General features: G+C 33.2%; 2 protein-coding genes across 2 annotated transcripts; both read left to right on the plus strand.

The window, feature by feature from the left end:
• The first annotated feature begins 3,195 nt into the window (after positions 1-3,195).
• LOC124438175 lies at positions 3,196-4,858 on the plus strand. Its single transcript, XM_046988192.1, has 4 exons — positions 3,196-3,715; positions 3,935-4,243; positions 4,344-4,533; positions 4,647-4,858. Exons 1-4 carry the CDS (start codon positions 3,406-3,408, stop codon positions 4,741-4,743), a joined length of 906 nt encoding a protein of 301 aa, XP_046844148.1. The 5' UTR covers positions 3,196-3,405; the 3' UTR covers positions 4,744-4,858.
• Positions 4,859-4,869: 11 nt separating this feature from the next.
• LOC124439467 lies at positions 4,870-10,018 on the plus strand. The gene is made up of 4 exons (XM_046989693.1): positions 4,870-4,914; positions 6,246-6,284; positions 8,667-8,756; positions 9,783-10,018. The coding sequence occupies exons 1-4, from the start codon at positions 4,884-4,886 to the stop codon at positions 10,016-10,018; spliced, it is 396 nt and encodes a 131-aa protein (XP_046845649.1). The 5' UTR covers positions 4,870-4,883.
• Positions 10,019-10,229: the final 211 nt, after the last annotated feature.

Here is a 10,229-nt window from a genome sequence, read left to right on the forward strand (position 1 = left end):
CGATTTATTGGATATATTTTGATATATTCTCATCTGGTTTGATTCACTACCAAAGTTTATTCATCATTACCAATAATGACATTTTACTACAATGCGGTTATGAGTTGTTTTGAAACAAAACTACTGAAGCCACGACGTTTTGCAGGTTGCAGGTATAATAATACTGAATAATGATTAATGATGACTGTTAGTGGTTGTTTTTGCATGGGTTGCTAATCAGTTAATCACTATGACTATGTAGGAAGCAATGATGTAAATGTACATTTGTGCCACTGAAATATAATTAATTGATAGATTTTGCACTTTTCTTTCTATTATTATATATGTATATATGCAAAGTTATGATACCTGAGGTTATATACATGTGTATTAATTTTTCTGCAGTTAGATTTTCCCTTGTGAGCACAGTTAAACTGTCTTGTATAAAGCTAAATGATTGGTTGTAAAGTACAGTATTTGTATTTCTTTACACGTAACAATTATAATATAGGCATTACGATTTTTAGGCACCGATGACGAAATTTATGTATAGCGCTGATGATGTTTGTACAGGACAGTACATACTGTATCATCAGTCCTATATCATAAAGTGCAAAATTAAAGTTACAAGGCTGACCTAAAGTTTTTACAATAGTAAAAATGAAAATGTATACAGCTGCGTAGAAACTCATATTATGGTTATGCTGTATTTGCGGTATACTAATTTGGACAAAGTTTGTGTACCTAAGTTCATCATTTTACTTGTGCTAAATAAATACAAAACAATTGCACTTATGTAACCTCAATGAATGCAACGATTTTTCACCTCATGATGATAATTTTACAATTGTACGAAAAAGAACGTTCACTATTCTCACTTATAAAATTCATTTCTTAGCGTAAGAGCTAAGTTGATGAGCTTGGAAATGTTTTCTACGTTGCATACAACATACGTGTCGCACCGGAAGACAGACCATCGGCCAACGAAGCGTTAAAACACCCTTATCTACAAACCGATGAGGTGAATTTTGATTTGCTATGTGATGTTGGAAATGAACCAGAAATAAAGACATCATCTCGACATTCTCTTACCTCAGATGTTTGTGAGCAGTTGAATCTTTCAATAGATTGATGTACCGTATCGATCATGAAGGCTTTAAACATTTCAATAAAGTATCCGACTCTACATGGTTAGGTTGCCTAAGATTTTTACGAAACGTTCGCCAGCATTGGCATGATAACCCTCGTCCACAACTGTCATGGAAACTATGAAGAGTATTTTCTTCAACTTTTTAAGGAACTGCCTGTTCTAGTTCACAGAACCATAAGATTGAGTGACTGGAAAACAAGACCTGTTCTAAAGAAACATTTTGCAAGTAAGACACAGAAATGAGTTTTCATTTTTGATAGCCAAGCTATAAATTAGGGGTCCATGACACTATATTTGTTATTTTCACTCTAGTTCTCCTCTTCATTTATTGTACTCAATGCATGTATGTTTTGAATTCTGTATATTGCTGTTGCAAACATTTTCTGGACAGTGCACATCCTGTAAAACTTGAAGAAGGCAGGGGAAAGAAAAGCGAAGCTGTTATTGAATACCCTGATCTTAACGGTAAATAGCTATGAAACAACAAACTAATGCTGTGTACGTGTCACTTTTCTTAAATATTCTATCAAAAACCGTAATCTCTCCACTTGTTTCTGGTGCATCATTTTCTAACTTTGTGCAACTGATAATAACGGTTCAAGCATGTGTGATAGTACTAGCAATAGTCAAAAATCTTTAGACGAGATCAACAATTTGTCAGATATCCAAAGATAGTGAAGAGTACCTACGAATCATGGTGATTCAGAGACTTTGGCATATTTTTATCGTATGGTAAAAAGAAGCTTAGAGCTTATTATGTTGTCAAACTTGTAAAAAACACATATGCAATAATAAATATTGCGTATCCTTTGCTTTAAGTCAGCAAATGCTTTCAAATCGTATACATTAATGCTGAAATTTTGATTTTAGGCTTGAGTAAAACTGTAAATAATGTGAATTAAATGTAGAAAGTATTAAAGGGAAAACATACTATAGTAAAAAGTAAAAGTACTGCGTACCATTCGAAGGCATAACCAAATACCTATAGTTAACATAATTTTTTGAAGATCCTCTTTCGATATGGTAAAATACGCTCAGATTTTTTCTAGTAAGACCATCTTACACAGCAGTCACGACGAAGTCAGTATGATCAATTTTACAAAATATATGACACTGTCGTAAACAAACAACCAGTTCCCAAAAATTGAATTGACGAACAGGATGATAGTCAAAGAAAGCCTGATTTTAACCTGCTAAATTGTTGTGAAACTCTTCCAGCTTCATTGGAGACAATCCAGAAATGATAGTTTCTCGTGTATACTAAAAAATATACTTTGTTATACGCATCCAACTCAAATCGTAGGCATAATTATCGATCTTTTACCATTCCTAGATTTCACTCAAATATTTACCATTTTTTTTCAGTTCATACAGGAAAGACTCGTCAACATAATTATCTGGGTGATTTTGTTCTTCGTACAAGATTTTTCTCCATGGCTTTTTCACCATTATAAGAAAATGTTTCTTAAAAAATAACAGAGTGCGACTTTGCTTGACAGACAGTCAAGTCATCCCACCTGAGATAGCAAAGGTTATAAGGATGAAATTAATTACTTTGTATGAAGCATGTATACGTCAAAATGCACATTAGCTCAACCAACATAACAGCATAGTTAAATTTCAAAATTCTCATACAAAACCAATGATTTTTCAACAAAAACTAGGCCATTTCGAAACCCACCAAACAATGACCAGTTCATTGTATCCCATCTGTCAGAATCATTAGTCGGAATCGATTGCAAATCGGCAATACCAGGGTAATACCAAGCAATACTATCCATTTAACATAATTACCCTAAATTTAGTCTTAAAAATATTACTGATAAATAGTCATTATGTCATTCATGTCAATTTGTATTCCTAAAGTACAAATGTACAAGAACAAAAAATTATAAAAATACAGTGTTGGCTAGGAATTTTCTCTATAATTCAGCAACGCAATATACACATTTACTTCTTTACTGACCAAACTATCAATAGCTTGTTCAATTTGATGTTAAAAAGAAGACAAATAATGTTATTTCTTCTTCATCGAGCTGCTTCATAAAGATGAAAATTTGCTGAAAAACAGGGGAGAGCAGGACCCTGGGTAAGACGCTGAACGAGTTTGGGGAAGCGGCCCAGCGGGGGAAAAACCTTCACACGTCATTACCACTGTCATTGCGATGAATGGGAAGTGGGAATTGTAACTTTACCAAGGAATGTTTAGGTGTAGAAAAGCTCTAGAATAGTTTACAACGAAATCGAAGTGCCTGTATTTCGGATATTCGGTGATAATGGCGATGTCTGAGGCGCATCGCGAATTTTTAAGAAAAAACAGGGAATATATCAAACGAAATCTTGAGGTTGATGCTGTTTGGCCACAAATGACGGACGTTCTGGATCGTAACTGCGAAGACAAAATTCGAGCAGAATCCACCCCTGAAGCTCGTACTTTGGAACTTCTTAATTTGCTGCATCGGCGAGGAGATGAAGCATTCATATCCTTTATTAGAGCGACACTTAAAGTTCAAAGATGGGTTGGGGAACACTTGGCTGATTTAGCCGGACTTAATCTGAACCATATACTTCAAAATGCCACGCAAAGTACGACATTTTTTATTTCTTATACTGTTATATATTACGTACTGTGAGCTTGTTTGCCTGTCTATTATTTATTCATTCTGAAGATGTAAAATTCTCTAGATGATAAGAATGCAAATATCGACTTCACTTGCAGAAGTTTTAATGAAAAACCATCCTCTTATATATAAACAGAAACATCAGAAAGTTTTAAACCATTTATTTTACCACTGTCTTACTTAGGAGAAACTGAAGAGCCTGGAATGAAAGAGGTCCATCGTCAAATTCTTGTGAGCCATTTGTCCACATTTAAGCAATCACTTAATGTCGCTCAAATGGTTGAAAGTTTATCCAACAATGTGGCGATCACAAGCAGAAATCCTGGTGTCAACATCAGAGCTGTGTTGCAAGAACTATCTTTGGACAAAAAAGTGGAAAAGCTTATATGTGATGTGCTTCCGCGTTTAGGGCCTGATGCATTCCAATGTTTTTTCAAAACCTTAGATATAAATCAGCCGCAACTTGCCCATGATTTGAGGCAGTCAATAAAAGGTATGTAAAAAATGTAATAATTATTCCTCCTTGTTATTACATATAAATATTTATCCCTTTACATATCCTGTAAGTCAAATTCATCTCACTGATTTGTCAGCTACTCATTCTGGTGAACTAATTGATGAGAGACAATTCTATCAGGAGTCAACAAATGCTCATCTGACTGGGCAGACCACAGCCCAGTTTAATCTTGAAACGACCTGTTCAGATCTACCTGACCATGTTCAAAGAAAGTTAGAAGAACGCTTAAACAAAGGCAATGAGTTATTAGAGAATGACTGGAGAAGGTGATTTTCAAATGAATTAAAGTTTTTAAACTCAGTTGATGTTTTATCTTTAGGTAACTAAATGTTTTAGTAAAGTTTTATTCCTTAACTGAGCACAAATTGACTTTTTCAAGCCTGTACAAAGCAGTGAATTTGCCACAAGGTAAAGAAAACATCATTGCTGAGAAATTCTCTGGTAACCCCACGATATGTGTTGGACACTTGGTTTGATAGAGACGGACAACATGCCAATGTAAGAGCACTGCTCCTAGCATTGAAAGAGTGTAAGCAAGGAGGTTTAGCTCATGAGATAGAAAGGGATTTGGATGTTAAGCTGCCTGATCAAGTTCCAAGACACCGTTGATGGAATCATGCAGTTAAATGAAAACGAGAAAAGAACTGGTAAGTGAAGTTGGAATGAGTGGTTGTCTAATTTTTCAAAGCAAAGCACGATCTTGTCAGATTGAGCAGTTGCATCAAAGTATAGTTTTGTACATACAACCAGACCACAAGTTTTGTTTATGCTATGTAAATCTCAGATCATTATTGTTCTTTTCCCATCTGTTTTTTCACAGTAAGTAAACACATTAAAATTTACATAGCAGGACTAAATTTGTGGGATAGCAACGCCACTCCTCACCTGCAAGGATTAGTTTTCGAATAATGACTCCAAGTTCTTGAGGCTTGGTCTGACATGTTTTACTTTCATGTCCAAAAGTAAGGTTGGAGATAAACTTTAGAGTTTGCTTTACATGATTGCTTATATAATATTTAGGTCAATGTATTATTGTGTAAGGTGTAAATGCAGTAACATAGCCAGCTCGACTTTTTACTCCCGCTTGTATCCAAATGTTTTTGTGTTTACTAGCTGTGAGAACAATAGATTTATAAAAAGATGAATAATGGTTATCCATGAGAATTTACATAACCATAGGAAATGTGCAGGCTGGCTACGTTAAGGTGTAAATGTTAAATAAATATTTCAACTTGGTTTAATTAAGATATCCTAATTTAGTCTCCATCTTAGTAAAGCTCTGAGGCTCGTGAAGGAGATACGGGGAGAATTAAAAGTTCAGTTGATAAATCAATTGAACCAAGTTAGTGTTGATGTTCTCTCGCCCTACGGGTTCGGTCTTTACAAAAAGACATCGGTCCGATATTTCTCCGTAAAGACCTCGAGCTCGGTTATTAAGAGCTTAATAACGCGCATGATTGGTAGATGATTTTGTCATTATTGTATGACAACCAATCATGTTGCAAATTTAGCGTCGCGCGCGGAAAATCCCGCCTGGTTAAAAAAAGGCTTTAGATTTATTTGTGATAGAACGGTTGTGGTTGACGATTGTGCTTTTAATATTGGACGATTTGTGCTGTTAAGATTTTATAAAGATTTAAAGAGGGTGGTTAAATGTTTGCAACGTTGGTTGTTGCATTCTTACTATAAGGTTAAGTTAAACCACTGATTCAATTTAAATTTGAATATTCAGTGAATCATCTACAGGATGATTAGTACATAAGTTCACTGATTAACAGAGCCATAGTTTTATTATTTTAATTTAACTGAAAATCGTCAATATAGGCGTGAAACACTGGGTAGTAAATCATATCAAGTATTGTTTGAATATATAATTCAAAGTTATATATGTATAAATATGTATAACTTTGAATTACATTTAAACAACATACTTGATACAAAAAACAGACGTACGTATGTCTCATGTTATTTTTTATAGTAGACGATGAAAGAAGTTTGGGTGAACTTCCAAAAACAGGTAGATAAGTCTTTTCAATATATGTTTACATGATGCTGATTTTTGATGATTCACGTAAACTACGAAATCTCATTTATCTTTTTGTTTTCCGTTATGATGTATTTAATGAAGTACACCAATCTTAAAATTAAAAAAAAAACACGTTGCATACATGTGTAGAAATACTGCATGTGTAGTCGGTTTCCTGTTGCGCATGTAATCCATTGCTCGTCAGTGGATACTATTTTCTAAATAACATTTTGATAGTACTATACATTGCTGACAGTTCTCTTAGACTGCAATTGACGTATCTATGTTGAATCTGTCGAATCTTTAAATGTACATCGCACAAAGCAAATGTCATTGTATTCATGACCTGTATAGCCTGACTTCCATCGTATGTTTAAATTCATTGTCATTAAGAATCGTTTAAACAATAGTCATATTAATTTTCATTGAAGTAGATTTGAGTGTAGATATGTACGTTTATGCTGGATGTCTGCAAAATGTTTTTTGATTCTGTAACTAGGTCTAATTTATTTATTTAATATTTTACTTAATTTTCATCACTTTAACACAATTATTGCAATCATGACCTTCAAACACCGTTTTACGTTATTTGTTTTTAATATGGTTATGTACTTATACGTTGCTTGAAAGTGATGCATGAAGCATGAAAACGTTGCAAAACAAAAAGCATACAAATATTAATATTCATAAATGCGCAAAAAGCACTTCCTATCAAGGCATTTAGCTAACATCTCGGATGTTTCGTACTTTCGGTTTGACTTCATGATGTTAATTATTTCTTCCAAACATACACAATACAATTTGCTTTATGCTAATCTTGACGGTATACGCACTTTACTGCAGACAACATGAGATATTAAATGGTTTGTCTCGTTCCTTGAGCCATGCGTATTTAAATAGCTCAGTTCCGTTTATATGCGATTGCTGGGACGATGAGTATGGTTGGTGTGACGCTCGAAACATCCGGCCGTCATACCAATGTACAGTGTTGATTCGTTACAATCTGTTCTTGTTTGGCCTTGTAAACAAGTGATGAAATCACTTTCTTTCAAGAGGGCACTTTTATTTTATTCGACAATTGTAATTTTTTTGTGATGAATGTACTTTAAGGCTATTTTCAACAAGGAGGCTATTTTCCGCGCGTAATTAGCAATTAATGGATGAGGCTAAGCATGATATCAAGAATTATTCAGACCGAGGTCAATGTTATCTTCCGAAGCGTAGCTGAGTATAGTTGAAGGAAGTTGGTTTATATTGATACAATTTTTTCTAACTGTATATTTTAGCTACTCAAAAAACTGAGAAAATTGAACTTTTGCATTAAAAGAATAAAGTAAAAGGTTACATGATGCTACCATTTTATTTTATACATTTATTTTTATGAAAAATGTATTGATGTTTTTACTATAAACAAAGTTTAAGGTCAGTAGAGTAGTCAATTGTATTTTGTTTTACTCATGTACTTTTGTGTGTCATTTGTATGTTGTATATTAATGTTTTGTGTGAATTCCATTAACTACATGTTGCTAATTAAAGTTGAAGAAACATAAGAGTTTAAATTATGGGACCATCATTTTTATTTTGTCTGATACATTTTGTTTTTCATTGATGAAAAAGTTACAAAAATGTGAATTAAAATGTAGTTTTCACATGTTATCTACATGAGAACTAGCAGATTTTTCAAAAAAGATTTAAAGAAATCTTTGAGACAAGCTTTCAAAAGAAAACGAGAACTATCATTTTTAAACTAGAATACCTGCGTCGCTCATCCAGATTATCTTTAGGAAAGAGGACGACGAAAATATCACCAGGATTGCATTATGTCTAATATGATTTGCAAACGTCTCAAATCCTTTTGGATATTTCTTTTTCTGATCATCAATTAAAACATCTAAAATTTGCATTACCGATCCGATTATCATTTGTTATTATTGGTGACTAAATTACTTTGATTTTAGGCTTGAATAGAACTCTAAATAATGTGCATTAAATGTAGAAAGTATTAAAGGGAAAACAGACTTTAGTAAAAAGTAAAAGTACTGCGTACCATTCGAGGGCATAGCCAAATACCTATAGTTAACATAATTTTTTGAACATCTTTTTTTGATTCGGTAAAAATACGCTCCGATTCTTCCTAGTAAGACCATCTTACAGTCACAACGAAATCAGCATGATCAAGTTTGTTTACAAAATATATGACACTTTGTCGGAAACAAACAGCCATTTACAGCTCCCAAAAATCTGTTAAAAAGTTAAATAGCTAGAAGGAAACTTTCTTTTTGTGTGGAGTTTAACAAATAAAAGCTTACATTTGTTGCAATACTTTTTAGTAATATTATCATACTTAAATGTTTCATATTTACATTGCTTCAGCTTCTGAAGAAAAGGAATCGTTGCTATATCTACTAAATGATAATGACAGTGATGCTGATATTGGTATAACGTCTTCTACATCAGGACCTAGTAAGTAATGGAATTTTATATGCAAATATTTACACAAACGTAATCTTTATTGCCTTTTGAAATATTAAGTAGAAACAAGAATGCAATGTAACCATTGAGATTCGTTTATATCTTCCTTATTCACATACTTTTGTTAACGGTCAAAAATGTGAGATGTGATGAAGAGTGAAATAACTCAGCAAGTATTCCTTTTATCTTGCTCTGATGTATTAACCGTGTTAGCAAACATTTGCCCAAACATTTCCATGGTTTTCAACGCTAAACACAAACAATAATTTATAACCCAATATATTAATTTTAAAAGGTATCGTTATATGTAGCCAACTAAAATCGTTTAATTCAAAAACAATACAAATGTTGTGGATCAAAATCATGTAAAAATTTTAAACTTTGTAAACATAGAAATTTGATCAGTATGCATAGAAAGTGAAAACTGGCTATGATGCTAAAAGTAAATTATGAAAACCATCATGATCAACGTGTCAGTTTTATGTATACGTTACATGTACACAAATGAACTTAAATAGAATATTGTTGAAAACATCCTTTTAAAACATATTATTTGATTATTGATAGCCAATAAAAGCCAATAATTCTGGTCAAAACACAAGCTTTTCAGAAGGTAACCTTAAAAACATTAGGTTCTTTAATTCTCCGAACTCTTTTCACCTCGACAGGTGCTTTCATCTTTGATTTTTCAATCTCAATGTTTTCGCATTTAAAGTGAAACGATCCTGACGTCCCTCAACGTCCTTTGAACTAAATATCCCTCATCCGTGTGTTTGGGAGCAGGGAAATACGCTGTTAATACAAATAAACTCAAGACAAGGCAAACATGTTATTATGTCATTATTCAGTAGCTAAATATAAAAGTCAGTTCACCTTAAAGGGCAAAGCGGTGTAGGTATTTCAAATCTTGTCTAATAGCCACATTTTCTTGATGTGTGTATAATTAGAAAATTAAATTGCTTCTTGATACATTCATTTATTCCTTTCTAAATAGTCCACTTTACTTTTTGATTGAAGAATTGCTGTCTCAACCATGGAAATGTTATGATAAATCAATAATGCACCAGCAAAAGTTCAGAATGATGGAAGAATATGGGCAGAAATATCCAAGAAAAGTTAAACTTGTGAATGGTGTAAAGGTTATTTGTTCTGAAGAGTTTTTGCTTGGTAAAGGAAGTGATGGAACTCGTGTTTACCTTGGACTCGGAACAGATGGTTACGGAAAAGCAGTAAAACGATTGCTTCGAGGATAACTGCGCGGAGTTAGCAAACGAGAAAAGATATTTTGAATGAGTTGAATGCAAAGCGTTCAAATTATGTTGTGAATTATTGGTTTCTTGAAGAAGAACCAGGCACAGATAATTTGTATTTGATATTAGATTTGTGTGAAGAATCGTTAGAGAGTTATGTGAAATCTTCTTCTTTGCAAGATCTTCAAAAGGTCGTTCCTAAAGTTCTTATTCA

The sequence above is a fragment of the Xenia sp. Carnegie-2017 genome, unplaced genomic scaffold (genome assembly GCF_021976095.1).
Source record: "Xenia sp. Carnegie-2017 unplaced genomic scaffold, XeniaSp_v1 HiC_scaffold_19, whole genome shotgun sequence".
NCBI lineage: Eukaryota > Metazoa > Cnidaria > Anthozoa > Malacalcyonacea > Xeniidae > Xenia > Xenia sp. Carnegie-2017.

What these genes read in the sequence shown, in the direction of transcription:
- LOC124438175 (XM_046988192.1), top strand. Translation starts at nt 3,406, where the DNA reads ATGGCGATGTCTGAGGCGCATCGCGAATTTTTAAGAAAAAACAGGGAA. An exon ending in TTTGAGGCAGTCAATAAAAG is followed by an intron (nt 4,244 to 4,343) that starts GTATGTAAAAAA and finishes CTGATTTGTCAG; the next exon opens with CTACTCATTCTGGTGAACTA. An exon ending in TTAGAGAATGACTGGAGAAG is followed by an intron (nt 4,534 to 4,646) that starts GTGATTTTCAAA and finishes GACTTTTTCAAG; the next exon opens with CCTGTACAAAGCAGTGAATT.
- LOC124439467 (XM_046989693.1), top strand. Translation starts at nt 4,884, where the DNA reads ATGCAGTTAAATGAAAACGAGAAAAGAACTG. An exon ending in TGAAAACGAGAAAAGAACTG is followed by an intron (nt 4,915 to 6,245) that starts GTAAGTGAAGTT and finishes TATTTTTTATAG; the next exon opens with TAGACGATGAAAGAAGTTTG. An exon ending in GGGTGAACTTCCAAAAACAG is followed by an intron (nt 6,285 to 8,666) that starts GTAGATAAGTCT and finishes ACATTGCTTCAG; the next exon opens with CTTCTGAAGAAAAGGAATCG.